The following is a 27,403-nucleotide window of genomic DNA, read 5'->3' on the forward strand; positions in this document are numbered from 1 at the left end:
GGATTGAAATCAGAATTGAACAAGATACATGTCAAAAAAACTACACACAATTCAAACAAAACGTTTTCTATCGTCATGTAGAGGAACAAAAATAAAAGTTCAACATCAGGAAACTAAGAATTCTGAACTTGCAGCTTCAAGACTTAATTGAGCATTGATACATCACATGTAGCTAAATGATTTCGGAGTTCTAACAAGTGAGCAAATGAACAGTACAGAACCAAGTGTTCATATTACTTTGACCGAGGAAAAATGGTTTAAAAGTCATTCATTAAAAAAAAAAAAAAAGAATTCAAATATACAATCGCAATGTTGCTCATTTTATAAACGTAATCAGCTCTGAGAATGTCGCAAATGCACTGAAATAGGTTATGATGGAAGGTCGGGTAGAAAACAAAAGTGATGCATTTGACCATTTCTCAAACAAGAACTAACTGGCCTGAAGTGTGGGATTTCCTTGTTTGTCGTGGTTAAAAACAAACAAACTGAAACTTTAAGAATGTTACAAAACAGACCCTGTGGAGGCATTGGTGGCAACTGTTGCTGCAGATGAGTCCAGGCCATTCTGAGTGCTGTGCCTCATACCCGCAGTCCTGCTGCCTTTGGAGACAGCAGCGGCCTCATGGGAGTCAGCATTGGAGTCTGTATCGTTCGAGTGCTGGGTCACTGACGTCTCACTGCCTGTTGGTGAGTCCACGCTCTCATAGCCCGCACTTAGTTGAGTCACGTACCCTTCTCCGCCCCTCTGGCTCACTGCATCTTCTGAGTGGTTGGACAGTTTTGACATGCCACCATGAGTGGGGCTGGAGACAGATGGCGATGGTGGGTAATCTTCATCTGCGCTGCTTGCTTCCCTATACAGACTGGACCCAGACGCGGCCCTCTGAGACGAGCTCCCGTTGGAGGGTCCATTGGACACCCTTCCGCAGTCTTTCGCAACATTTGAGCAGGAGGCGTTCGCAGGTTCGCTTTGAATGGAAGGTTCAGAGGCCGCTGAAGGCGAAGTTCTGCTTGGACCAGCTCCACTAGAAGTGCCTTGGGAGTTCAACTGAGAAAACTGCTGCCTGGTCTCCCTCAGCTGCTGCTGAAGAACCAGGATGGTGCTCTGCATGCCCTCCACCTCCTCATCCAGCTGAATGATGAAGTCATTGAGCTCTGGACCACACAAAATGCACAGGTACAAAAAAAGAACAACTAAAAGTGAGTTTAAGTTCCATAAAAACAAACCATGAATGGAGTTAGATGAATGGAGAGAGGTTTTGCTCACCATCTTGGCTGCTCTTGAGCTCTTCGCTGTACTTCTTCTGCAAGGCGAGCTCGGCCTCCAGCTGGGCGATGCGCCCCTGAGACAGCTGCCTGCCCAACTCCTGATTCTCCTGGATCAGCATGCGACATTTCGCCATCAGCTTCTTACCAGTCTGGCTGCAAGGGAAACAAGTCTAACATCACATGGTGAACATGGCCACAGGGTCGACACAAGTAGCCACTGCATTTACAAACTGGGCGGTGACATTAGCCAACCAGAAACAGCTTCCAACAAACTCTCCAATGGCCACACTGGTAAATATTGTTGACCAGTAAAGTATGTTTACATGCACTTATGAAAATGCAAAAGAAAGCGGTATTCTGAAACTAGTAAAAGCAGAACATGAGGTTCAACACGACTGAATTTCTGCAAGAGATTGGGCTTTATGTGACCGAGTTCTTACAGCTTTTTAAAGAGTGCATGTGAGTGGAAAAGATCAGACAATTAAAAAAAACCAAGTAGTAGGAAAGCCAATTACCAATCGTGCCACATGTATATGCAGTTAAAAATGCACTGCTAACATGGCACATGTAAACGCAACGGCAGTTTTGCAGCACTCTCGCAATAAGCAGTTTCCTGGTGTGCATGTAAACATAGTCAACGACAATCAAGAAAACCAAGTAACAGTTCAAACAATTCTGGGAAGAGATGGTTGAACAGTTATCAGACCAAATGAAGTTAAACCAACAAGTGCAATACATCTGAACATATCTAATATGGTAGCATTCCAATAGGCCATTGAACAAGTTGCAAAACCAAGTTTATTTAAAAATCTAAAAGCAGAGATGATCACAGATCCAAAGAAAGTACCTACCTGTTAATCTAAAAACCAGCCATGAGCAACCAAGCAATAATTCAATTCAATTAATGTTATTGTGACTGGTCTTGGACTAAATGACAGAAGGTAAAAAAAATGTGCTAGAAATTTTCCAGACAATAGACAACACAATTTCTTGTATTATCATTGAGATAAAATAACTGCAAAGCTGGATGTGCCAGTGCACTTAATTTAAATCAGCAGCATATTTTACTCTTCTGTTTAAGAGGTAAATGCAACCCACATCTACTGGAAAACTCTGAGACTGTATTGATATACTGCATAAAGATGTATTCAGTAGCATTAAACGTGAATGAATTGAATGGTCACTAGGGTGCTTTGGTGCCAAATACAATAGTTATTAATACTACTGTCCTCAAACTAAATGACTTGGAATCGTTTCAAAGCAAATGCTGGCATTTAACATCAAAAGCAGTTTGAGGTTAAATGTTGAGGTTTACACTGGCAGAAAAAAAATCAAATTTGTTTGCCCACATCTGACACAGATCGGAATTTAATGCACGCGTGTAAACACAAAAATCCATACGAGATCCGATTTTTTTCGCATCCGATCTGAGCCACTTCCAAATGTGGATTTTAATCGGATATATATCCGATATCTGGACACCCGACTTACGTCTAAACGCATGTATCCGAATCCCCGCAGAACTCCCAATTCGAGGGCGGCACGCTTGCATGATTTTTAGATGGAAACTTTATGTAGGCTAAATAAGAAATTGCACATGCAGGAGCTGTTTTACAACCCCTGCCTCGTGAATTTTATAAATACAACAGCTTCGCTAAAGCTACATTATATTTCTTATCTCTCTCTCTCGTTAATTCATTCGAATTCATTTAAATAAATATCACATTGGCGCTACTTTATTTCACTGAAGAATTCCACCTCCAACGAGCCTAACAAATTAAAATTACCGTTATTTTCCGTTCAGTCAGATTTTGTGCTGCAAAACATCCATGACAGCTGTTGTCCATGCTGGCAAATAATAATGGCCACTTGACGTGTATTATATAAATAATTTTAATAGCACGGCCATTCAAAACCCGAGGGTCTACCATTTGCATAATAAAGCGATCATTGACTAGCATTTTGGATGGGGATTATGTAAACACAGATATCGGATACCAGTCGTGCCTAAAGTGAATGTAAACAGACGGGTCAAAAAATCGGATATGGTCAAAAGATCGGATCTGTGCATTAAGACTTGCAGTGTAAATACAGCCATATAGAATATTTCCTTAAACTGGCTAACCATCTTTTCTGGACAATCTGCTGCTATGAAATCTCTGATGAATTATATAATGCCCCTTTAGAGCAGACAATATTTCAAAAGACTTGGTAACAAAAAAATGGCCTAACCCAAATTGTTTTCATAGATCTGCAAAGCAGAATCTCTATAACTACTCTTGAATCACTCAAATGCAACTATAACTTTAAAATGTAATAATTGCTATAAAATATCTACGGAGCAAAAAACCTGCAATAGAATTAAACGTGACCCGAGGGAAATGAACAAAACCATTGAAATCCTCACTGGGTGACCGCAAAATAAAAAGTGGATTAGAAAAGGTACATAAGATAAATACAAATTATTATACACAAACATTTAAACAGCTTGAATAATTTCCTCTAACACACATTGCACATTTGCATTCACATTGAAAAAAACAATTATGTTTGCATCTGCAGCAGCGCAACAGCCAATTTAAGACGATTACCAAGTCAGTCAATTCATTTGGACCACGCTGCTGTAAATGCAAGGTGCATTTCCAGAGCAAAAACAAAGTATAGTTACGAACACAAAAAATGAAAAGGTTTGAAACACTGTACCATATGTCGCACCTGTGAGATGAACATATACCGAAGTCTTTGCAGATCAGAAAGTCTGATTCCTCCCCCAAAGTCTTACATCATAACAAAGGCTTCTGCCCCAAAGTCTTAAGATTGCTTAACTCCTCCCCATTTCATTGCATCACACTACATTCCCACCTCCCTGTGTTAACATTCTAGATTCTTAACCAGAGTCTCAAGGCATCTACGATGGAGTTTAAATGGGGGCATATTCCTCTGCAACACATTTAGTAGGGCCATGTCATGTTTTAAATGTTCAATCAGTGATCTTTAAACTACAGTTCAATCAGCTCCAGAGTCAACTCTTTGCTCAAGTCTTTCATAGGCCGCCTTTTTTGTTACAGGAAGCTTTCTAACATGGGCTGGAAGGGGGCATTTCCGACGTGACCACCTCTTCAGGAACAGTCCCGATTCCTTCAGGCTTCTGTACCATGAGGGGTGTGGGGGGGGGAGGGAGAGAGAAAGCTGAAACAAAAGTGTCACCTGACCAAAACTGTTGGGTTTTGTTCTGATTTTACATTATGGTATTTGTAATAGGGCAATATGAAAGAAAAATGTCTTTTGTTCTGAGCTTTGGCTTTAAAGTCTGAGTCTCGTTGTGAGCAAAACATTTCAGTCTTCCCCCACCATTATCTGCACTCCTGCAGAGGAGAAGGTGGGGGGTAAATCAGGAAAGTCTTGACTTTTTGTTTGGAGGGGGGAGTTATTTTAGTTTACCTATCAGGTGTAAATTTCCAGGCACTCAGTTCATTTTGGGCTTGCTCCAGTTTGTCTTTAGTCTGTTCCAGTTCAGTCTTCATTTTGAGGAAAAATAAGTTGATGGCTGGGTCCACCATGGACGATCTCAACTGAGCCGCGCTCGGTTGCTGGACTTGCTTCAGGTACTGGATTTGGGTCTGAAAGGTAAGAGAGACGATTAAAATCTCAGCATGTAAAAAATTACAAACATGAATGTGCATGTAGGCATGTGACGCCCCGTCTGTAAAAAATAACTCTTCAGCTTTGAAGCTAGTATACTATTAAGTAACGGTTTAAAAAACAGGACCTTTACAACAATTGGTTTATAACGATATATTACAAGTATTACAGTATGTAATGTGTCATTAATTCCAAATCTTAAAAAGAAGACATATTATGCCCCTTTTTACTTTATGTAATATAAGTCTCAGGTGTCCCCAGAATGTGTATGTGATGTTTCAGCTCAAAATACCCCACAGATCATTTATAATAGTATTTTGAAAATGCCTATTTTGAGTGGAAGCAGAAACACGCTGTTTTTCGTGTCTGTCTCTTTAAATGCAAAGGAGCTGCTGCTCCCCACCCCCTTTTCCAGAATAGAGCAGCTCATACCTGCTAAAAACATCTGTTTAGGATCCGATTCTAATGTTTATCGAGCTGAAATCATGCGTTTTAAACCATATGAGTTTAAACTTCTGAAATATGGTTTTCTGAGTGCACACATCTGAAGCACACAGACAGAAAGCGGCTGTCACAGCATGTGAGTACTAAACTAAGTTCTCATTAACACAAGTTTACGTTAAAAACACACGAGATACAAAAACAGTCGGTTATGTCTGCATTTTCCCACATTTTCCACCAACATGCATTTGCTTTACTTTTAGTCAGGTGTTCATGTTGAAATGCTGGAAACAATACTCTCATTTCTGCGTACGTACACCAAATTTGATGAATTACAGAGAGATCATTTGCATGATAAACATTTGGATACAGATTTGACTTGAAGTTTCAGCTCAAAATACTCCACAGATCATTTATTATATCATTTTGAAAATGCCTATTTTGAGTGGAAGCAGAAACACGCTGTTTTTCGTGTCTGTCTCTTTAAATGCAAAGGAGCTGCTGCTCCCCACCCCCTTTTCCAGAATAGAGCAGCTCATACCTGCTAAAAACATCTGTTTAGGATCCGATTCTAATGTTTATCGAGCTGAAATCATGCGTTTTAAACCATATGAGTTTAAACTTCTGAAATATGGTTTTCTGAGTGCACACATCTGAAGCACACTGACAGAAAGCAGCTGTCACAGCATGTGAGTACTAAACTAAGTTCTCATTAACACACAAGTTTACGTTAAAAACACACGAGATACAAAAACAGTCGGTTATGTCTGTGAAGGTAAACAGCTGGGAAATAAATGGCATGTTTATTTTAGATCTGTGTGGCAGCAGCAATATACAGTAAATAAATCAATAGATCCACTGCTATCTTGTCTCCTCTGAGGCTGGGACTCTAAATAGTGTTCTGTGCTCGTTTGTGCAGCCAAAGACAGAACAGTTAACGTGTTTTGCTCAAACTTTCGCCATGGCATTAGAGCTGGTACACCGTTGTCGCTTGCGAAATCAAAATGACGGCGTCGTGGGTGGAAACGTGCAAATTAAGGGGCGGTAATTTTATAATGAGATCCCTTTGCAACATCACTAGTGGAGCGAAATCAGACGCGCTTGTTTTTTCAGATGCTTGCAAAAAAAAATAAAAGCTTACCAAAGCAAAGTTACTGGGTTAATCTTTTTGGTAGATGCACCGGGGACCCACATTTTCCACCAACATGCATTTGCTTTACTTTTAGTCAGGTGTTCATGTTGAAATGCTGGAAACAATACTCTCATTTCTGCGTACGTACACCAAATTTGATGAATTACAGAGAGATCATTTACATGATAAACATTTGGATACAGATTTGACTGAAACACAACAGCAGCTATTACTTAGGTAAATATTCACAGATGCTTCACAGACAAGTCAGTACAAAGGACAAATACAACTACTGTGTTTAAAATCTTAACACTTCTAATCCACTATCATTTAAATACTACATCCACATGCTGTAGAAATCAAAACATCTACTACACTCCATCAGAGACACTCAATATCATTCAAGCAAACTGACCCAGTTCCTCCAATAAGAACTGCCCCTAAATCAGAAGCAAAAAAGGAGACATAATAACACACTTACTGTACACTCTTGCATTTCCTGCTCTTTAGTAGCAAGCCTCATCACCAGGATGTTTTCTCTGCGTGCAGATTCCTGCTGTTGCTGTTTCAACTTCTCCTCAGACTCTTTCAGGCCTGTCACATCATTGGCTGCAGACATTTCAGCATGAAAAAGATGCATTAGCCTAGTTATAGACATTTTATTTTCTGCACAACATTACACCTAGTACCTTTGCTTTAGTAAACCACTCAAGACTATTAATTATTCAGAACATCTGGGATGTGCAAACTTACAGTTTAAATCAGCATATTTTGCCTCAAGCATCTGGATGTAAGCTTCATGCTGTTTCCACCTACACCCGGAACAAAACACATCAGTCTTACAATCTGGAAAGCTTCAACATATATACATACTCCTAAATCTTATTGCACAACAGAATGGCTACACACCTTGTACACAGCTCCTCTCGCGTCAGGGTCTTCATGTCAGATTCACTAAGGCGAACCTGCAAGGACATAAAAGGGAAATAAAGACTTATAAAGAGACCATGTTGGCGGAAAGGGACTGGTATAATCAGATTAGACTGCGACAATGAGCTCACCTTCTTCGGGAGAGGTTCTTCATTGGTCATTCTGATCTCTGTGAAAGACAGAAGCGAACAAGTCAAGCATCCAGTGAATGCAAAGGACTCAAAGATCCGCAGGCATTCCAAGCAATAATATGAAGCAAAGACCTAGAGACAGTAGCGTGGATTTCACACGCCTACACATGTGCTATTACAAATATAGGCCACCAGGCGAGAAATTCGCTCGTTTTTACATCAACGCAACAACTACAGGGGAAGAATTTGCCTGTTTATATCACTCACTTCGCAGTCGTGCATAAAAAATCGTAAAAACGTAGCGACAATGAGGAAAAATTCAGTTGCTCGTTTGAAAACGAAACTGCTCCACTAACGTTAAACGGGAAAATGCACGGGATTACTGCTCAAGCATTTTCATGCATCTCCGTCTCTATATTTCACCTTTTTATAAACATATGTTCATTAATTGAAATAAAGCTAAAATCAAATAAAATATAAATTTTAGATGAAAATATAAATTTATAAAAATGTAAACAAAAATGTTGCTTGGCAGCTAACTGAAATGAAATGTTTACGTACTAAAATAACAAACTAAAACTTAACTATTTAACTAAATAGGAACATTTAAAACAAACCAATAAACATAACAAATGCACATAAAATTGCTAAAAAGTAAACTAAAATTCAAATGATAACTGAAAATATAAAATTAAAAGCCAGTTCAAAATATTAATAAACGCTAGATTAGTATACAAGTAATACTGAAATTACACTGCTTTACACCTCATTCCCTCAATCATTTATAATGTAGACCAGTATATGTTTCATTAATGGTTCAGTAGTAGCTGTATAAAAATTAGTTTACTTTTACTACACTCTAAGGCAGGGGTCTCCAACCTTTTTTGTGAGTGAGGGCTCGCTGAAGGGATGAAATAGTCTCAAGGGCTACTTGTTTGATATACTCCAATATATATATATACACAGTATCTCACAGAAGTGAGTACACCCCTCACATTTTTGTAAATATTTTATTATATCTTTTCATGTGACAACACTGAATAAATTACACTTTGCTACAATGTAAAGTAGTGAGTGTACAGCTTGTATAACAGTGTAATATATATATATGGTGTCTAGTGAAATGAATTAATAAAACTTTGCATTGTATTTTATCAGACATGATGCTGCACAACAGAACTGTATACATTTATAATAATAAAAAATAACTTGGTTGTCATATAATTTCACGTTAAACCGGACTTTTATTTTTTACGGTTTGTCGTGAAGGTCTTTCAGGTAGTTTTAGTTTCAGCGTGTATTTGACAGTATTTTTTTCTCAAATAAACTGCATAAAGCTGGTGAAGTGAGTGACTGTCAGAGCAGCTCTAAAGATAAAGTGCATATGTTCATGTCCTCATATATTGAGATGCAGACGCTGAAAACACCGCGAGTACGTGTGTATGAGTTTGTGTATCAGATGAAACCACTCCACGCATTCAGAGACACACAGAACATGCAGACTTATTAGCGACATGCACTGACTGGTTGCTGTAACATTTATTTCTGTTGTGTGATAGGGTGTTAGATTAAAACATTTTGAGTAAAAATGTCCAGAGTTTATCATCATTAACATAAATTGTATCATAATCTCGATGTGATATCATTTAGCGTCATCCCGACGCTAATTTAGGCTATTTATAGAACGTGCTTTGCGGGCGACTTAGAGACTCCATGCGGGCTACCAGGTGACCACTGCTCTAAGGACTTAGCATATTATTTGAAATGTCTTCATTGCATATAACAAGTGTTTAGGTTTGACCTTGCTGTGTTACAGGTGATGTGACAACTCAAGTCTCCCTTCAGCTTGCACTGAAATTTAACGGTGGTGGCCATATTAATCATACCATATTCTGGACAAATCTGTCACCGAACGGTGGAGGAGAACCACAGGGTAGGAGTCATTGTACACATGAATAGACGTTGAACATATCCATACTGCTATTTCATTTGTCATTTATGAAGCATATAGTTGTATGTGATGAGTCTTTGTGTTTTTTTATTACAGGTGAGCTGTTGGAAGCCATTAAGCGTGACTTTGGCTCATTACAGAAGATGAAGGAGAAGATGTCAGCTGCCACAGTGGCCGTTCAGGGCTCAGGATGGGGCTGGCTGGGCTTTGATAAGGACAGTGGAAGACTGAGGATTGCTGCATGTGCGAACCAAGACCCTTTGCAGGGCACTACAGGTAAATCTTCCACAATGAATAGAAGAGAATATATCTATTTTGGTAGTAAAGGTATGAGTCCCGAGAGTTCACACTGTCATTTTTCATACACTCTTAACAAGACCCTCAGTGAATAAACACACAAAAAAAACTCCAACTTATTCACAGGAGTCATCCATGTATATGTAGCAGTTGTATGTATTTCTTAAGGTAAAGCAATATTCTGGTAGACTCCAAAGAGAAAGAAATAATTTGTTTTTCAAGTTGTTAAAGTCTTTGAACTTTACTATACTCTCTTTCCCTTTTAAATTTGAGGTCTCGTCCCTCTACTTGGGATAGATGTCTGGGAGCATGCATACTATCTCCAGTACAAGAATGTTAGACCTGACTATGTTAAGGCCATCTGGAATGTTGTGAACTGGGAGAATGTCAGCGAGCGTCTGCAAGCTGCCAAGAAATAAATTGCACCACACTTGGGGAGGAAAAAAAGTAAAACGGTGTCCGTTTAGACCAGTGATGGGCAAACTTGGCCCTTCCAGGCCACTTTCCTGCAGAGATTTGATCCAACCCTGATAAAACTCACCTACCTGTAGCCTTCTAGTAGTCTTTAAGACAATGATTTGCTGGTTCAGGTGTGTTTGATTAGAGTTGGAGCTAAACTCTGAAGGAAAGTGGCCTGGAAGGGCCAAGTTTGCCCACCCCTGGTTTAGACCTTTGAAGCGCACAAATAATCAGACCACATTACAACCACCAATCCTAACTGAGACTCTAGAGAGGTGGTATGGTTCTTGACAAGTTCATTTTCCATGCAGAATTGTGCATTGTAACTCGTAGCTTGCTTTATCGTTGAGTCGAAATCAAAGAATATGTACGTTCATGCTTTCAGTAAATTCAAATTAAAAGATTGTTTGAACATGGTCTTTGTGGTGTTTTCTTGTTTTTTTTAAAGCCTAAATGACATTTATAAAATATTAATATTATAAAACATTATTTTAATAAAGCAATAAGCCCCAAGAAGCCGTGGTTTACATTGAATTTATAACAGCTAAGGGGCGTTGTAAAACCCCCTTAGCTGTTATAAATTCACTGTAAACCACGGCTTCACGGGGCTTATTGCTTTTATAAAAAGGGTTTTTCCTATGTGTAGCAAAGGTTTACAAAAAAAAAAAAAACAAAGCAGATAAAATGTAATGATGTTAATAAAAACATTATTATATAGGGCTGGTAAAAAATAAAAACGATTAAAAAAATCCCAGTAGATGGAGAAGTCATATCAAACTGTCATGAATTGTTTTTAAAGTTAAAAGCACGTCATTCAGTGCAGTGGAACTGGGAACTGTTAAATTACTTGGGTCTTTTCTTTTTAATACACTGAGGACAGATGCTCTCCCAGTGTAATTCATTTACAACAGTGCATGAAGAGTTTTCTTCTTGTAGGAACAGCAGAGGGTGCCAAATACCAGAGGTTTTAAATGGAAAGAGGGCTTTGCAAGAAAGTCTAGATAACCAGACTTGAATGGATTCTGCAGTGAAGGAAGTTTTCCAGCAATTGAAAGTGACGTGACTGTAGTCTCTTCTTTTTTTTTTTTTTTTACTTTCAGTGTTGTCTCTTTTTCTTTGGAATATGATCAAAAGTGGTTTTTGTAATGAAATTGTTGTTGCATTATTGTTATTTTCAGTTGAGAATTAATATAGACATATCACCTTGGTTTTTAAAACATTTTTACACCCTGTTTCCCGAGTGGGTTTTGGCTGCTTTGTTTCTTCATTTATATTGTGAGACCGCAATTCACAAGGTGTTCAAAGCGCATGCGCACACACTTTGGAAATACAAAAAAAAAACTTTTTTTGCTTCATATTTTGTTCTGGCATGCTATAACCGTGTCCTGACATTCTCCTTTGAAAAGCATTTCAACTGTTCTTTCCTTTAAAATGAAAATACAGAGAAAAATTGTGATGGCTTTAGAGTCTTCTCCAGTAAAGTGCCTTTATTCTTTTGCTGCAGGTTTATGCATTTTTTTTTGTGGCGATATTGCATTAGCAGTTGACAGTTTTCCTTTTGTTATGGGCCAGAGCAAGCTTTTTGATCCAGAGGACTTCCTTCGAGTCCATGTGTTTGGTGCGGTTTGAAACTTAACTTAGAGCCCCAAAAACATGACCCGTGAGACTGTTGAACACAAATTGAGTTTCATACACCCACTCTCAACCCTTTTCAAGTATGATTTCTCTCACTGACGTTCCCTTTCAGCGACAATTAAATTCACTCTTAATGAAACGTGAAATTTGCTATTAGTAACTTAAGACGATTAGGTTCTGAGTCATACAGCTGAGAGTAAGATTGATCCAGAGGCACTGACTTGACTTTGTTAAAGCCCTGTGATTTGCCAAAGCTTGATGTCATTCATCATCAATTCACTGTTAGACACGCATTTGATCACTTTAGAAGATTCCTAGGCTGTGGCTTCCATGAGGGTTCAGGTGCAACAGAAATGTCAAAGATTTTGTTCTCAAATTCTGCCTGCTCATTGGAAAAACCCTTTAATATTAGTCTTTTTCCAACTCGGACTGATGGCATGTTTTGGTGTGGCCTACTTTTTTCCTCTTAAATTCAGAGTGCCAGAGTTTGCTTCCTTCCACCATGGCTCGTAAAGTAGGCAGACTTGCAGTCCAGAGTAGAGTTTCTTCAGCTTCTGGAAGGAAAGAAGGAAAATACCAACATCTATTCATCAAGCTCAGCCTTCCCTATTTCTGTCTGCTACTCATTTTCTAACACCACCCTTTCTTTTTCCAAGAGCGCTATGACCCCGTTTCCTGTATTCTCTTATTCACTGCTCTTTATTTCTATTGGTCCTTCCATCTTTCTTGTGGTCTCCTTATTTACACCCCATATAAATGAAAAGTTTTAGTGTTTCCGATAATAGTTTGATAGATTTATTGTGTCGAAAGTCAGAAACAAACAGCCTTTTTGTCAGTTAAGACAACCTTCGCCTGCTCTCCTAATTTCCTTTTCTTATGCTTACTAACTTCACTTTCACTCTCTTTGCCAGGGAAAACATTTGTCCGTGATTAAAGATAGCTGCATATGACTTTATTTAAAACTCCCAACTAACAGAGATGAGTGATGAGATGCATACAATTTCTCTTCTGTTGATGATTGACACACCGACACATTAAAAAAGGAGTGTTTTTCATATCATGTCATATCACTGACAGATTTTTAAAGTTGAGTATTTTTGCTACTGATTCATTTAGAATGTAGAGGATAATGTTCTTCTTAGACTTTTATTTGCTGTTGCTGAAAATAGTCTTTCATTAAGGAGTATTGTGGAAACATGTCTGCTTTGAGACCACTAATCATTACAGAAGAGATGGAAAATGAATATTTTGACCCTCAACTTGCAGTTGTAGTCTATGTTTTGCACAGAAAGTAAATTGTTTTTTCCACATGATCCAGCGATGCTTTGCACGGTGCCACACATTGTGTGGCTTGTTTCATTTCGACATTTTCTATATTTTTATTGTTGATAGATGAACAAGGCGCGTTTGCCCGACCACAAGTAACCATTATGGTACTTTTAACAGAGGGTTTGGGTTAAGAAAAGGCCTGTGTTTTCTTTGCATTACATAAAGTGTACCATTATTATTTCTGAAAGAAATGTGGTGGTAGACCAGGGGTTGGTATTGAATAAATTGAGTCTATCCAAACAGAGGTTACAGTTCAAGATTCTCGTTCTGGAATTTAGTACATCTCTCATATATAATGAGGCTGACGAACATCATGTTATGATTCCTCATGTGTTCCAAGACCAAAGGAACATTTAGTGAGAGATTATGCGAGTATACTATATTTCAATGTTTTTTGAAGGGCCCCATTGAATTTGTCATCCCAGATTTGGCAACTAAAAAATTAGAACAAATTAGTTGTTTTTTATTGTTTTTATTTGATTATTTTATTGAAAAACAAGATAAAATTAATAAATAAAATAAGAACAAATGATACACTGATAAACAGCCAGTGTTATTTTAGTATTATTTATATACTATTATAGTATTTAAGTTAGCTGCAAGGGCAACAGTTCTAATTCTAGTTTTGTTGATTTTAAATTAGTAATAAGTTTTTTTAGTTATATTTCAGCTTTATTTAAATGATAGAAATAATTTCTGTTTTAATTAACAAGAACGAAACTGCAGATAATGCCTCAGAATTCTAAAGACTGAAATTTTATATAATGACCAGAAGCCGTATAATTATCTGCATAATTATTACCATGAACACCGTTTGAGAACCACTAATCTAGTTGATCTACCCTTATGCTGGACCAGTACTGAGACTTGCAACAACAACAACTGGGACAGAAAATATTCATGGCCCTGAAAAGTTTTGTCTTTACATACTAAATTATCCAAATTTTGGATGTTTCCAGCAGCAGTGGTATGAAAGGCCCGAGAGAATACGCTGGCTGTTCACAGGGTGCTTCCCACTTTCTCCACCTAACCAAGAAAGCTCTCATCATACCAGTGATTTAGCCACATTTAGATTAGTAGTTTAGATCTGAATAAAAACAATAATCTGTCACACTGTCTGTTTGTAATTTCCTCCAATTTCTCTTGTTGCCTCATTAATTACTGCTTATGCCAATGGGTTTTTGTGTGAGAAGTCATGAAACAGAAAGTTTCACAGTTTAGCCATTAAAAAAAAAAAACTTGTGTGTGAAACAAAAAACCTTTGGTACCACCATGAAAAATGACTCTGTATTTAAAAGGATTTTTAAAAATGTTGACAAGAACTGAGAGATTTTCTGTTTCTGCCTGCTATAGTCTTGGCACTTGCGCACATTCACATCTTTTACTGCAGTTTACAAAATGATGCTCAGAAATATTGGTCTGCGAGAATGAGCACTTGTTTGGGTGTTGTCTGAGGTGTCTGTTTTGCTGTAGGACCCCAGGGTTCTCTTTTTATGCCTTATCATAAAACCTCTTCCTTCACTTGGCACCCACAGTAATTAAGCACATCATATTTACACCATTTCTGTTACCATTTCCTCACAAATGCTAAATGTTCACAGTATCTACAGGAAGTAAATGTAAAAGCACATGACCGATAAAAAAGTAGAAAAGATGAAACGCACAAAAGAGTTTGTTAAATTTCTTGGGGGATGATTTTTACTTGCATAAAATCTTCACTGTGTACTTGTTCACTAAGTGTGAGGAGCATGTCAGTGAAGAGTATATTTCTGTGTACTTGTTCACTAAGTGTGAGGAGCATGTCAGTGAAGAGTTTATTTGAGATCCAATTTTACATACGATGCAAGTAAAAAATAAAAATAAAAAAAAAAGTCATTTCCAAACCAAATTTTTGAAAATGACTAAATTTTCCTTTGATCCATAGACTATACTGTTTGACATTGTAGTTTCTCATGCCTTTGGACAAAGTTTGTTAGAAGTGTGTTACAATAGCATCACTATCACTTGGAACTACAAGTTGATGTTAGTGAGGACTGTTCGCCTTTTGAAACACAAAGCTGTGTTATTTACAGTCTGTAAACTGTCAAAGTTTAAATGAGCGTTTGTTTGTGTGTCTGGCAGGAATGTACACTTCTTGTAAGTCAGACCTATTTGATATCTTCAAAAAATATACAATTCTGTGGTACCCACAACAAAACAGCTCAGCTCATAAACACAGAACAAACTAGCATAGCCTTGCAAGCAAGAGAAGCAGCTTAACTTTTATCTCTCACTTGCAGGTCAAAAAACTCTCCATCATAAAACATACACATGTTCAAGAGCTTTACCCTGCCAAAGAGAAGTGATCATGGAGAGATCGAAAAGAAAAACACCTGCCTGAAAGATCAAACTTCGATCCGCTCACATTCAAGCACTACTTTGAGGAAGATGGATCTGTGGGTAAACCTTCCAGCTAATTAGATGGAAAATTGAATTGTTTCACTTTGAGGCTCCGTCCAACATTGTTCAAAAGAGGCTTTCATGAAAGGTCAACGTGATTTTATGTGTAACATCTGGTTCTCAGTGTTCACTTGTTCACTAAGTGTGAGGAGGATGTCAGTGAAGAGTATATTTGAGATCCAATTTTTAAAACGATGCGAGTAAAAAAAAAAAAAAAAAATCATTTCCAAACCAAATTTTTGAAAATGACTAAATTTTCCTTTGATCATAGACTATACTGTTTGACATTGTAGTTTCTCATGCCTTTGGACAAACTTTGTTAGAAGTGTGTTACAATAGCATCACTATCACTTGGAACTACAAGTTGATGTTAGTGAGGACTGTTCGCCTTTTGAAACACAAAGCTGTGTTATTTACAGTCTGTAAACTGTCAAAGTTTAAATGAGCGTTTGTTTGTGTGTCTGGCAGGAATGTACACTTCTTGTAAGTCAGACCTATTTGATATCTTCAAAAAATATACAATTCTGTGGTACCCACAACAAAACAGCTCAGCTCATAAACACAGAACAAACTAGCATAGCCTTGCAAGCAAGAGAAGCAGCTTAACTTTTATCTCTCACTTGCAGGTCAAAAAACTCTCCATCATAAAACATACACATGTTCAAGAGCTTTACCCTGCCAAAGAGAAGTGATCATGGAGAGATCGAAAAGAAAAACACCTGCCTGAAAGATCAAACTTCGATCCGCTCACATTCAAGCACTACTTTGAGGAAGATGGATCTGTGGGTAAACCTTCCAGCTAATTAGATGGAAAATTGAATTGTTTCACTTTGAGGCTCCGTCCAACATTGTTCAAAAGAGGCTTTCATGAAAGGTCAACGTGATTTTATGTGTAACATCTGGTTCTCAGTGATCCGATAGTTAACATGAAAATGCTTTGGCTCACCAAAATGCTTATATAATTAAGGAAAACACCAGTATCTTCCGATTTGTCAGACGGTATCACACATGAAGAATTTTTCAGCATAGCAAATCACTGACAACCATGAAACTCTTATCGTGTTTTAAATTGACCCATGAGCTTAAAGAGAAATTGAGTTTTCGTTTCCTACATGTTGTTTTGGAAAGGTTAGGTAACACAAAGCCCACTAGACTTTGCGATAACATGCACTCCATTATTTTTGGAGGTAGTTTCTTACCGAAAGCCAGCTTTACGATACAGATTTTGTATATACAACTTACAAGAATGAGCAATGGTGGAGGACCCCCCTGAGAACCCAGTTCCAGCTGAAATAAACACAAACCCACAGTGCCGAATCATGAGGCAACACATTTTAAAAGATCAGTTGGTCCATGTATAAAGGAACAAATAGGTACAGAGAAACAACCGTCATTAAAGGTTTTTGTGTTTGAGAAACATTAGGTGAGGATATTTAAGCTCCAAACTGCATAAATTATAGGCATTTTCCTGGGTTCAATACAAGTTAAGCTGAAATCGACAGCACTTTGGGGCATATTTTGATTACAGCAGAAAATAATGTCGACCCTTGTTTTTCTTTAAAACTGAGGTTACAGTAAAGCCCAGTTCACACCAAGAACGATAACTATAAAGATAACGATATTAGCGTCCACACCAGCGAACTATATCGTCTGTTTATTCGAAGCGCACATGCGTCTTGCGCTTTAAATTCTCGAGCTCGTTATAGCAGGATGGATTCTTTTCTTTAATATTTGTTACAATTTTTAGAACAATATCTTTATCGTTATCTTTATAGTTATCGTGCTTGGTGTGAACGGGTCTTAAGGCACTAACAATGAAAGCAAATGGGGCTAATTTTTAAAAACTTTTAGAATTATAAGTGTGACGCTAAATAAATGTAAGCTGAAATAAACACAAACCCACAGTGCCGAATCATGAGGCAACACATTTTAAAAGATCAGTTGGTCCATGTATAAAGGAACAAATAGGTACAGAGAAACAACCGTCATTAAAGGTTTTTGTGTTTGAGAAACATTAGGTGAGGATATTTAAGCTCCAAACTGCATAAATTATAGGCATTTTCCTGGGTTCAATACAAGTTAAGCTGAAATCGACAGCACTTTGGGGCATATTTTGATTACAGCAGAAAATAATGTCGACCCTTGTTTTTCTTTAAAACTGAGGTTACAGTAAAGCCCAGTTCACACCAAGAACGATAACTATAAAGATAACGATATTAGCGTCCACACCAGCGAACTATATCGTCTGTTTATTCGAAGCGCACATGCGTCTTGCGCTTTAAATTCTCGAGCTCGTTATAGCAGGATGGATTCTGATTGGCTGTCAATGTTTGTATCGTTCATCAGCTGGAAAAAAGTCGTTCTGAAAATGATTCCAACAATATAGTTTCTCTGTGCCTTTATCGTTATAGCTGGACTCTTCTTTTCTTTAATATTGAGAACAATTTTTAGAACAATATCTTTATCGTTATCTTTATAGTTATCGTGCTTGGTGTGAACGGGTCTTAAGGCACTAACAATGAAAGCAAATGGGGCTAATTTTTAAAAACTTTTAGAATTATAAGTGTGACGCTAAATAAATGTAAGCAAATTTTCACACTAAAATCATATTAAAATGCATATAGTTTACTTCCGGCTAAACTTTTTTTTTTTTTTTTTAAAGGGGTCGTGAACTGAGAAATCAAAATTCCCTTGATCTTTTGACATATAAGAGGTTATTGTGCTATAAAAACATTCTGGTCTAAAAACAGCGTATATTGACGCCAGTCTGCCAAAACGACAGTTTGTGGAATGGACCACTTTATGATGTAATAGTGTGGCTAAACTCCGCCTCCGCAGAAGAACATCAACGCCTGCTTCTACATCACTGCCTGTTTAGCCCCGCCCACCGATTTGCGCAAATAGTGAGTAAATGATAAGAGCGGCAAATGTAGGTATTCACAGAAACCAAACGATAAACTTTATTTGATTAACTTTATTTATAATGAAGTTCCAGACCGCGTCAGTAAGAACGTGGTCCTTTGTTTACTTCATTTTACCTCGGATTCGTTTACAAACAAGGTTTTCAGAAAGATTGAAACTAAAAGAGATGCTGTGCTTAATATATTGGATCCGACTGTAATGTCACACCACACAATTGTGAGTAACTGTTTTTATTATGTGGTCATTATTGCTTTGTCTGTTATTACAGTGGTTATTTATGCATTTTTTACCTAAAACCTAACAGCAGCGTCCATTTATGAAGGATGTAGGCAGTCAAACATACACATCTCCAAGTTTACAATCCGCCACGCCTATTCAAACGGTGCGTTCCAATGAGGGGGGAGTAAAAACAGGACAGAAAATAGCCTATTACATCTAAATTATGATGATTTTGATGTAAAAAAATATAACATTATAAGTGGACCTCAGAGAGCAGTACAAAATAAAAAACAAAAGCAGTTCATGATCCCTTTAATGTTTACAGATTGGCATTGAACCTGGAATATTCCTTTAAGTCACTTTAAAATTCATGCAAAAATTATCTGTTTCTATATTTAGCTATCTCTGCCTGACATGGTTCCATTTTTCTTCAAGGCACATGGGAAATCTATGTTAGTTTTTTTTTTCAATGTACTGATTTTTCTCCTTTTTATGGAAAAAATGATCGCATCATGAAGTGAAAATCACTGGAGGTTACAAGGCATTTAAAAAAAAAATGCTTATTGTCAGAAAGACACGGAGGCTCTGGAATACGTCTGAGGAGACTCCACATGTCTAACATACAGCTCCACTCAGGATGTGATGTATTATACCCAGGTGTAGCACTCTTGCTAATTCTTGTCATCGAACGGTTCTAAATATCGCTCTGTTTGCACAAGCAGCTTGAAACAGCCAAAGGAAAGACAACAGAGACAACAAATGGAAAGAATTCAGCGTTCAGGTCAGAATGAACAACGCTTGTCGCTTAATCAACGCATGTCTTTTTTCCACAGAAAGGTCATCGCTGCAGTATCCATCCATCACTCCACATCTGTAGGTCGAAATTTTTGGGTTGATTTATTTTAGAAAACAAGTCTCCTCCCATCCTCCTGTTGTCCCACTTACTAATGGCCATAAACACATCACTTTATTCTCAGATAACAACTGTGCAACTCTTCTACTAAAGTCAGATGGTAGCCTACTTTGGTATCAATTATGACACTGTGAATAATGACGTTGCATTCTGTAGAGCTGCTTATATCTGAATTTATAATTGATGATTTTAGCAACAACTGAAACAACACTGAAGTAAACTAAGCTTAATAATTACATTATTGGAGGTGCTTTACATCTGAAATTGAGTTTGTTTCATATTAATTTTAAAATAGTAACACATTTCAAAATATTTTTTTTCTTTTTATTTATTGTTAGAATCAGGGTTTTCAATAAAAAGATTAGTTTATTTCTTTTGGTAAAAAGGTTGCAAAAATTACAAACCTCATATAGGCTAATAAATCAAAAATGTAATATAAAGTTTAATTTAATTTAGCTAACATCCTGAGGTTCAGCCTCCACAGGCCATTTGTTTAGGTTTTTTTTTTTTTTTTTTTTTACATTTTTCATGTTTCAAAAAAGTATTTTTCATACCTTTTTTGTACCATATTCATGGAAAGTGTCTTAAAGTGATTCAAATATTTCCCCCCCCCCATGCTCTTTGATTGATTCTATCAAGAGTCTATCAGTGCTTGTCTTATATAATTTCCTTGTTGTTAAGAAATTTCTAAATACAGACCTGGCCCTTTCAAGTGAGGTCTGAAGAGCATGAAGCTCAGTTCAAAAGGGAAAGGAAGGTTGACAGAGAGTCAGAGGTTAAAGAGTAGGCTTATTTTATGGGCTCAAAGGGCAGACTAGAATTGCTTTAATCTCTTAACACCACCTGGCCTGTTTAGGCAAGTTCTGACAAAAATCAGGGCCAGAGGTATTGTGCAAAGAGCTGTATGTCTGCCACACAATGTGAATATCATAATCTATTTCAGAGTTCAGCATTAAAGCTTTTGTATCATTTCTACTTTAACTGTGGTGTACATTTGACGGTATGTTTGCACGTTCACTTTTGTGTTTGCTTGTTTGTAAAAAAATCTTCTTTCTCTCTGCCAGGGTTTTTTTTTTCCATCAGCAGATCTTTAGACAAAAACAGATGCTTTAAATCTCCACAGCTGAGAGACTCCAGGAGAAAGTACACAGCTAACCTTTCAGAGAAATATTTATGTCTCTTTTGGTATCATTATTTGTTTATTCATTTCTTCTTTCATTCAGCCCACTCGTCATTCAACAACAAAAAAAATGATGAACAATACACAGAATGAAAATGACGTTCATCTTTGCCATATTAAATAAAGGTTACAGATGCATTATGTGTTTTAGAAAGCAGTCAGACTAATGCAAAACAGGTCAAAGAGTTGCTTGGGCATCATTTACAAAAACAGCTAAATTATGAAACAAGTCAAAGGGAACATTCTCAAGAATGCTGAATGAATGCCATGTAAGAAAACCTCAGAAATGACAAAAGAATTGACTAAACCCTCTCAGTCTCAACAAAAACTCCATCATGATCTTTGAAAAGCTGGAATTTATGGCAGGTCTGGAAAGTTCTTGAACTAAATGCAAAATGTGATGCAAAAACCCTTGAGCTATGGAAATAATAAAGCAATGAGCAATGGAGCCCCGAGCAATGGAAAACAGTAATATGGTCTGAGGAGTCATCTTCAGCCCTATTTCCTGCTTCCAGATGGGTTACGATTGGATAAGGCCAAACGAGGCCTTCAACCTACTTAACGATTGTGTACCTCCGTATAGTGACCATGAAGCAACAATGTTAGAAAGGAGTTTATTCAGCATATGGAGCTTTTGAGTCACAGACGCTTTGGAAACTAAATGTATATAAAAACATTTCAAACCAACTAAACCTAACACAGTTGAGTCTGAACATACTATATGACATATGGGAAAGTGTTGCTGATTTGTTAAGAGTTTGTGAGTTCCCACAGATCATGTGGTGACTATTATAGGATTATTATGGAACCATGGTAATGGGAAAAAAAATGAAATAAAGGAAATAATTTAATGCTTTTGTGTTCATTTGCATTTTCTCTTGCATTCTCTTGCAAAGGTGTTGCGTTCCCACAAAAGATCTTTGCATTTCCTCGTAAAACGTTTGTGGTGGAAATAATATAGTTGAAGTAAAAACCATATTTCAATGCTTTTGTGAATGAATGCAAAGTTTCTAGCAAATGTTTTACAAGCACATACAAAGTTTGTCTGGGAAACAACAACATTTTTGCAAGACGATGCAAAAGAATTGAAATAGAATTTCCCCCCCATCATCATGTCCCTTTAGGGGCTCTATAGATTGTTCTTTTGTTGTTTGATGGCATTATGTATGCTGATGTTATTCCTGTCATCACTGTTAGCTGTTGGTGGTGTTAAATTTAATGTCTGTTGCCATTTTTAAGGTTTATTTATGAATTGTTGCGGTCCATGTGCATCTACTGTATGTGAAACTATAAGGTTATATAAGAACACTTTCAAAATTGTTTCAAAACCTAAAGTGAATGATTCATTTAGAATGATGAAATTCAAACTGCCTAATCAATGTCATTTTACAATTAGTACAGAGAACTCAAAAAGTTCAATGAATCATGTTGCTTTTTTGTCTTTTTCCTCAACATTTCTTTTTTCCCCATTGTATTTGTAGGAAAAGGAACGCCCTATTATGCCATTACTGATTCTTGATGTTCCCGTTTTCAAAATGTTAACACTTCATACTAAACAAAATCAAATGTGATTTTAGCAGCACCAGAATGAGGTAAACCTCACTGAACCTTCATGGATTAGGATCTGGAGCATTGCGTACAATGTCATTTTCCATTTCCCTCATCCTTTTAAGAACTGAAAGAGTTTCCTTCTTGAAGTATTTTGAAAGGTCATACTAACTACACAGACTTGACAGCAATCCAAGAGGTGCAGAAGCGATTCTGAGGGTGGCCTTGAGAAGTGTCTTACTTATGTTGTCCAGTCCCTCTAAATATATCAGGACTGAGATGAGGCCACGCTTTGATCATTGCAACACTGCCTTCTGTCCATCCAGCATTCATCCATCTTCAATACCCGCTTATTCTATGTAGGGCCACTGGGGAAGGTTGGAGCTTTTCCCAGCATATCTCAGGCCAAAGGCAGGGAAACACCCTGGACAGGTGGCCAATCCATCACAGGACCAGCCGTTATCGGACACTCTGATATATGAGGAACATCTTGCTTATTGACCAGTGAGAACAGCCATATGTTCTACATTTAGTTTGGGCGTACACAATGTTTTTATTATCAAAGTTACCAGTAACTTTGCCATAACAGCTAATATTTCCGAATTTAAAAAGTAGTGTGGTATTGTGCTATTTTGACTCCAGTAGAGGTCCAGGTCCAGTTGGAGGCGATAAGTGACTGTCTTTAAGAGAAAACCATTAACTCGTTAATTCAACCGATTCCTTCAAAACACAGATTCATTCAAGCGTGTCGCTTGGGCACAAACCACAGCGACAATGGAGATTAATCCTACCTGAGAATAATTTTCCTTGATAATATTTTAGCAATCATATCATGTGCGTTTCTATCAACTATAAAGAATCTGAGAAAACTAGTAAGAAAACAAAGAATAAAGTTCTGAATGAGGTGAATATTTACCTGCAATCCATTGTTGGAAATAAAACTCGCAAATGTCTTCTATTGTTTGGCAGTGATGAAGCAGACTCTGTGCAGATTTATTAATTTAGCAGATCCATATATCCATAACTTTATACACAAAAAAGTATCCCAAATATGGGAAGTACAGCCCCAGTAACGCTGAAAGGCTACAAACTTCTGAGTGAGTCAATAAATCAACCATTGAATATGTTCATTGAATTAATCACTTGCTGGATTCGTTCAAATACACTGTTTCATTCAGGAAGTTACTTTATGAGTGAGTCATTGAATTAATTTTATAGTGTGATTTTAATTATGTCGTCTACATTTTTTGTCACAAAATGTGGTGTTGCAAAATGACCTTTGCAATTTTCCAGTTTTTTTTTTTGTTACAGTAATGTGCATAAAATGATAGAGTGCTAAAATCATGCTGCAATGATTATGTAATGAAAAAGGGGGGAAGGGGGGGGGGATTACTACACTCCCAAGGAGCTCTGGAACATGCTTAGTTTGTGGCATAATGGGGCTTAAATTGTCAAACGTAATTTCTAACAGCTGTTTAAATCTCGTGTGGCGACTGGGATGTTTACAATTATTGTGATTATTTTTAATTAAAAGTAATTATTAGCACAGATTAATACAATGACAAACAGAGAATTAAATGTTTTGTTATTGAGGGCAGCTGCATGGTGAGCTGAGCAGGTGGGGAAGGGCTATTGATAGAGGCAAGAAAAGCAGAGTGAACTCCTGGTTTTCTCCTTTTTCGACTCATAATTTGGGAGGTGTTGGCATGTTCAGGGAGAGATCTGTTCAGTCACCCTGCGTTCTGTAGAGTCAGTTCAGGATATTATTTAATGCAGGGTTATTAATAAGCCATTATGCTGTATATTACTTTGGAAATCCTGTTGCCGTGGGGCTAAGTCAATGAGAGCAACTTTTATATTTTTCCATGTAGCCTATGACTTGAGTGACACTTAATGAGTTTTCAAGATGTTATTTCTGAATGGAATTTTGCAAATTTAATGACACTGCACCACAGCCAGGAGACGGGAGAAAAAAACGTCTCTATTCATCCGTATATGTATTTGGTTATTGTATTGTACAGAGAATTTGCGCTTGATTTCTTTGCCACGCTTGCCATCTATTATCATTAAAGCGTATCTATACATCTGCTCATATGGTGGATGTATCTTTACTGCAGATGTAGTAGTGCCTTATGCTACCATTGCACCTACCGAATTTCTTTATTGACTAACGTATCCCAGTCTTGCCCAACTAAGTTTTATGACATCTGTCAGTTCTCCTGCCCGCTCGTCTCTCTGCAACCCCCCCCACCCATCATACTTCTTCTCCTCCCATTGCTGCTCTATCTTGTTGTCCACAATGTTTGTATCCTTGTGTCTAAGCACACATGATGATAATTCTGGCACAGGAACGCATCCCAATGGAAAGCATTATAATATAATTCAAGTCTGACGACCGTGCAAGGATGCGGATAAGATAAATGTCTCTGCTACGCAATTGTCTGTCTGTCCAGATGTTTTCTCTGTCTTTTTTTCCCTTCTCCTTCACTGCGTCTGTTTTTCTCTGCTGTCCATCTGAGTAGCATTAAAGGTATCACTGAACTGGTGTATCTCGAGAGGAGAGTGGTTTTATCATTAGATGATGCAAGAGTGAGGGAGACACAATGCTATCTGGTTGGATTATCTCTTAGTTCTCCTAGAATGACTCACTTAATTATGGATACTTTGAATAAAATATTTTTGGTGCTATATTGGCAGATGTTCCACAAATTGAAATAAAGTCTATTGATGTTGAAAATATAGTTTGACCATTTGTCTTTTTTATGATTGTTTCCAATAACTGAAATGCAGAACCACAACAATAATAAAAACTGCTTTTTAATCAAATCGTTATGATTACTACTACTACTATTACTAATGTGAGCCATTTTTTACAGTTAGACTTTTTGCATGGTTCTTTAATAATAATAATGTCATCTGTAAAAACTATTGGTCAAAGCAATTATCAGTCTTTATAGTTCAGAAAATTTCAGCAGCCATTGTTTAGTACCAACAAATAAGATTTATTTCTTATTCTTTATTTTAGACTAAAAAACCTTAATACTGAAAAGAGAATCTGCAATGCTCCAGCATTGTTAAGATAAAGCCTCTGCTCTATGAGAGAAGGTCAGAGCTTATCAGTGTTTGACTTGTTTTCAAGTACTTGCTCTACTGTAATGTTGGTATAATTTAAGCAAACACGAAGAAGGAAAGTTCTTTGTCTTTCATCAGAACAAATACTTCCTCTCACTCAGCACTTCAGACCACTTTGAATGAGTTTGTGTCAGCATGAAATGCAATATGAATACTCGTGTAATTGTTACACTGTTCTTTGCAATCTAGAGTTTCACCCCTGCGAACATCTAGTCAAGATTGAAGAGCAACTTTGGAGCGGGGCGTGAATTCTTCCACAATAACACAAATATTCCACCTGCGGTGCGTTTGAGCCACAGCCAGGCCCACCATCAGCCCCTCATGTGTTTCATTTCTCAAACAGAAGAGAACACAGAGAGCAAGTGGATTTTTCCATAATGCTATCCGAGGAACCAGGAGGAGTTCTGTGTTCTACAACTGCCTGTCATTCCATTATACTTAGACTTATTGGATGCATAAAAAAGAGAAGCAAAGCTGATCTGACCCAGCAGATTAAAGCCAGAAGGGCTGATCATTAAAATCCATTTAATTTGTTTTTATTGCAGCGTATTTGTACCATCATTGTTTTCCTTACTTTATTTCAGCTGTTGATTATTAAGAAAGTTAAGTGATTAAGTTTTCTTTTTTTTATGTAAGCAGTTAAATTGGGCTAATCTGTTAAATGCGGCTTCCTAATAAAAGAAGGAAAACAAGGAACAGTAAAATATTTTCTTGATGTGGGGAAAAAAATCTTTAGTGTGGGATTTGTAGAAATCTATCTCAGGTGTGAGCAATTTGTTTTGAGACAGAATAGTTATATGTCAGAGTTAAGCAATGAGGAGTTTGCCTGATCCATATGGATCCAGATCTATCTGGATCCATATGGCATTCAGTAGGTTCAGAGTTTGACATTCATCTACCATACTGACTGAATTTAGAATAAAAATATTTTAATGTGCGTTGGAGTTGCTGGTTTAAGGCATGTGAAAGATAAGAGCTATTATGATAACATTCGTTTGAGTCTGGTACCATATACTGTCTCTAAACTTTCCTGTTAAAATGGTAGACAGTCAGTGTTGGGGAAAGTTACTTTAAAAGTAAAGCATTACAGTATTGTGTTACTCCATAAAAAACAAACAAACAAACAAAAACAGTTGCATTACTTAGTTACTTTTTATAGAAAGTAATGAATTACATTACTTTTGCATTACTTTTTGTCACCTGACCTGGGCTTGCTGATCAAGTACCCAATAACAAATAACAAAACAAATACCCAAAAGTTGTATTTTTGGCAACTGTAAAGGCCCCTTTACACCAATCGTGAAATTAATAAGCCTCAGGCTGAAGGAAGGTCCTCTATCTCTGCATCTTACTGCCAATTTCTTTCAACACGGACAGGAGAGCTGCCAGTAAATAAATTGGGAAACAAAGTAACTTGCATTACTTTTTTGAAAAAGTAACCTAGATATTAAATGTAAAAGTTATGCGTTACTTTACTAGTTACTGAAAAAGTAATCTGATTACGTGACTCACGTTACTTGTAATGTGTTACCCCCAACGCTGTATACAGTAATTTTTCAAATATCTGTAATGCATCAAAGTATTTTAATTTTGGTTAAACCCATTCAGAATTGTCAAAATACATATCTGTGTGCTATTTAATCAAGTCGCTTAACAAGGCCAATTAATTTGGAAAAGAGCAATTTAGTGAAGTCATTAACTGCTATAGTCGGATCAGTTAAATTCACAAATAAATTATTCAGTGGTGTTTGTGGACTGGATTAACGTGTTCATTACAAAGAATGAGCTCAAATGACTGATTCGTTAATGAATTGAACATCACCATTGTGTCTCT

The 27,403-nt window shown here is 37.2% G+C and overlaps 2 protein-coding genes across 2 annotated transcripts; one reads left to right on the plus strand and one right to left on the minus strand.

The window, feature by feature from the left end:
• Window positions 1-18: 18 nt before the first annotated feature.
• Window positions 19-7,603, minus strand: wtap (WT1 associated protein). The gene is made up of 7 exons (XM_016230098.1): window positions 7,546-7,603; window positions 7,394-7,449; window positions 7,238-7,296; window positions 6,966-7,093; window positions 4,711-4,889; window positions 1,268-1,422; window positions 19-1,155 (listed from the first exon to the last, which is right to left on the minus strand). The coding sequence occupies exons 1-7, from the start codon at window positions 7,573-7,575 to the stop codon at window positions 503-505; spliced, it is 1,260 nt and encodes a 419-aa protein (XP_016085584.1). The 5' UTR covers window positions 7,576-7,603; the 3' UTR covers window positions 19-502.
• Window positions 7,604-9,375: 1,772 nt separating this feature from the next.
• Window positions 9,376-10,539, plus strand: LOC107549081 (superoxide dismutase [Mn], mitochondrial-like). The gene is made up of 4 exons (XM_016230013.1): window positions 9,376-9,478; window positions 9,593-9,772; window positions 10,067-10,254; window positions 10,456-10,539. Exons 2-3 carry the CDS (start codon window positions 9,640-9,642, stop codon window positions 10,210-10,212), a joined length of 279 nt encoding a protein of 92 aa, XP_016085499.1. The 5' UTR covers window positions 9,376-9,478; window positions 9,593-9,639; the 3' UTR covers window positions 10,213-10,254; window positions 10,456-10,539.
• Window positions 10,540-27,403: the final 16,864 nt, after the last annotated feature.

This window comes from Sinocyclocheilus grahami, unplaced genomic scaffold, assembly GCF_001515645.1.
Source record: "Sinocyclocheilus grahami isolate Dianchi unplaced genomic scaffold, SAMN03320097.WGS_v1.1 scaffold362.1, whole genome shotgun sequence".
Lineage (NCBI taxonomy): Eukaryota > Metazoa > Chordata > Actinopteri > Cypriniformes > Cyprinidae > Sinocyclocheilus > Sinocyclocheilus grahami.

Bases quoted from the DNA above. Each gene is read 5' to 3' on its own strand.
- wtap (XM_016230098.1), bottom strand. From the start codon at position 7,575: ATGACCAATGAAGAACCTCTCCCGAAGAAG. The intron at 7,297-7,393 runs GTGTGTAGCCAT...TTCCGGGTGTAG, and splicing joins CGAGAGGAGCTGTGTACAAG to GTGGAAACAGCATGAAGCTT. The intron at 1,423-4,710 runs GTAAACTAAAAT...TTTCCCTTGCAG, and splicing joins TGGAAATTTACACCTGATAG to CCAGACTGGTAAGAAGCTGA.
- LOC107549081 (XM_016230013.1), top strand. From the start codon at position 9,640: ATGAAGGAGAAGATGTCAGCTGCCACAGTGGCCGTTCAGGGCTCAGGA. The intron at 9,773-10,066 runs GTAAATCTTCCA...TTTAAATTTGAG, and splicing joins CCCTTTGCAGGGCACTACAG to GTCTCGTCCCTCTACTTGGG.